This window comes from Psammomys obesus, unplaced genomic scaffold (genome assembly GCF_907164565.1).
Source record: "Psammomys obesus unplaced genomic scaffold, mPsaObe1.curated_primary_1811, whole genome shotgun sequence".
Classification (NCBI taxonomy): domain Eukaryota; kingdom Metazoa; phylum Chordata; class Mammalia; order Rodentia; family Muridae; genus Psammomys; species Psammomys obesus.
The window spans coordinates 188,697-191,464 of record NW_026586662.1 but is presented as its reverse complement, the minus strand read 5'-3'; the positions used below and the strand labels follow the sequence as shown (position 1 = coordinate 191,464).

The 2,768-nt window shown below is 41.0% G+C and overlaps 1 protein-coding gene across 8 annotated transcripts in view; it reads right to left on the bottom strand.

The window, feature by feature from the left end:
- The window catches only part of Snx14 (sorting nexin 14), a 61,176-nt gene continuing 58,408 nt past the window's right edge, over positions 1-2,768 (bottom strand). For all 8 annotated transcript variants that reach the window (XM_055602458.1, XM_055602461.1, XM_055602463.1 and 5 more), the window contains one exon: positions 1-190. In XM_055602458.1, coding sequence (XP_055458433.1) covers positions 152-190 — 39 coding nt within the window. In that variant the 3' untranslated portion in view covers positions 1-151. The remainder of the gene's footprint in view (positions 191-2,768) is intronic.

Below are 2,768 nucleotides of genomic sequence, written 5' to 3'. Positions count from 1 at the left end.
TTCCTAAATCACTTTTTATTGCTGTTAAGTTTGTTAGTTTTTACTACAACAAAAAAATATATTTCAACACTGAAGTACATGATATTTATAAAAATATACAAAGTAAAAAGTACATTTCTATTATACTGGCATGTTATCCTTTATCAAATGTTTACATCCAGGATGTCATGGAGGTAGCTTCCTTTTGTACCTAAAGTAAAAATAAAGCCATTTAATAAAAGACAATAGGATAGGGTTCATTTTTTAATTTCCTAATAGTTCTACTACATAATATTCTAGGTGAAGGTATACACACATACACAATAATCTAAATACTTTCTGGCACATGCAGCAGATAATAGATAATGTATTCTCACAGACCTGATAAAAATCTCAGCACTACCTTCCCTATCAGTGGACTGAAGGAAGGGCATGGGAAAAGAAAAGGGAGGGAGGGTGGGATCAGGAGGACATGAGGGAGGGGGCTACATCTGGGATACAAAGTGAATAATTTTTTAAAAAATTAAATTAAAAAATCTCGGAGCTAAAAGTTTTCTGGTATTCATTTCAATGTAACTTAATATAAATACCTAATATTTCTATCATTTTTTAAAAATACATTTAATGTATCTAAAATTTAAAAACTACAATCAATCAACAGATGACCAGCTCAAATCTGGTTTCCCTACTCTACAAAAGCAAGTATATATTACAATGCCCCAACCTTGAACAACAGGTTTAGTTTTTGTTTTTGTTTTGTTTTGTTTTGTTTTGTTTTCATCTAACTAAAGGGATTAGTCAAAAAGTTAGGGAGCTGGAAAGATGGTTCAGAAGCTCCTGCTGTGCAACTCTGAGAACTAGAGTTCCAATCCCATCACCCATGTAACAAGCCAAACACTATGCTTGTAACCACAGCTCTTAAGAGGTCAGAGATAGGAGGACTGCTGACTTTTTGACTTCCACATGTGCATACACTCACTCAGACACACACATTCACACAAAAATACACACACACATTTACACAAACACACATACTCACGCAGACAGACAGACACATACACAAAGCTTATTTAAAAAAAAATAACAAGACAGTTGCTTACTATCCACTATAACTGGATAGTAAGTCCCTACTGATGGGATGCCACACATTGGTTACAGCATATAGAGGACTCCATTTGGAACTAACTGGGAAACTTCCTCTCTGCTTACTAGGTTCCAGAAGGTCTTATACAGGCTATCAAGGAAGAAAAGCAATCAACAAATGCTGGACCCTGCACAGGACAGTATGAGCCTGCCAGGCAAGACTAGCATGAACAACAGTAGCATGAATTTTATGGGGCTAAGACAACTTTTTCTGAACTAATTTGAGGGGTGTTCCACAGCAGGACATTCATGGCTCATACTATTAAATCTGGCCAAAACCCAATGACTGGAGAAGTCATGGGCCCTAGGAGGGAGCCTGATATTGTTGCTACAAAGCCCTGTTGTCAAAGTACCTTATAAATATTTGTATTGATACCTTAGATTAGCACTGCTCTCAATCTTAGAGAAACTGCCTGACTGCTCAGTGCTGAAAATAAGTAACTGTGAATGTGCAGCCCTAAGTGGGACATTTCTATCAACTCCCCCTTCCCAAGGCTCAGAAAACCTCTAAGAAGTGAGGCTGGAGAAGAATGGTAGAGCCTGAAGGTGGGGAGAAGTGCTATTACACTCATGAACTAACAGTCACTGTGGGAACTTGCACAGGAGTGCGATAGACACAAGGCTCTAGGCTCAATCCCCAGCATCCCAAAAAAAAAGAAAAGAAAAAGCTGGGTGTGGTGGCACAAGCCTGTCATTCCTGCACTCTGGGAGGCAGACGGAGTAGGATCTCTGTGAGTTCAAAGCCAGTCTGGTCTACAGAGTCTAGGACAGCCAAGGATACATAGAGAAATCCTGTCACAAAAGCACCAAAAAAAAAAAAAAAAAAAAAGTCTAACAGCCTGAGTTTGGTCCCTGAGACCCACACATTGAAAGATGAGAACCAACCCTGCAAATTGTCCTGGGAAAGTCACACTTGCATTGTGGTGTGTGTGTACATGTATGCACACGAGTGAGAATGCACGTACAATTAACTAATCAATCTAGCCAAACTTAAAAAAAAAACAAACAAAAAAACAGACAAACTCTAGGATGCATGGGGGGGGGGGGTCAAGGGCCCCACTTCTGAAAAACTATTGGCGGTTGATGGCTGCTGGGAGGAGAGTCATCCTTTTTAAGAATGTGGCCACTAGCAGGTTGCTCATACTCCAATGGATGCCCCCACACCCATGCACATATGGGCAGCAGTAACTGGACTCTGGGTTATTTAAAAGAAATGACATTGAGAGGGAGATGTGTTGAAAGGGGGTCCAGACCATGTTGGATATAACCTAGAACCTCTGCTTAGATGAAGCCTGTGGTAGCTCAGTAACCAATTGGTTTCCCACAGTAAGGGGAACAGGGACTATTTCTGACAGGAACTCAATGGCAGGCTCTTTGACCTCCCCACCCCTGAAGGGAGGAGCAGTCCTGCTAGGCCACAGAGGAGGACTTTGCAGCCAGTCCTGGAGACACCTGATAAAACAGGGTCAAATGAAATGGGAGGAGGTCCTCCCCAATCAGTGGACTTGGAAAGGGGCAGGGAGGAGATGAGGGAGGGAGGGTTTGAGAGAAAATGAGGGAGCAGGATACAGCTGGGATACAGAGTTAATAAAATGTAACAAGAAAGAAAAAGAAGGAAGGAAGGAAGGAAAGAAGGAAGGAAGGAA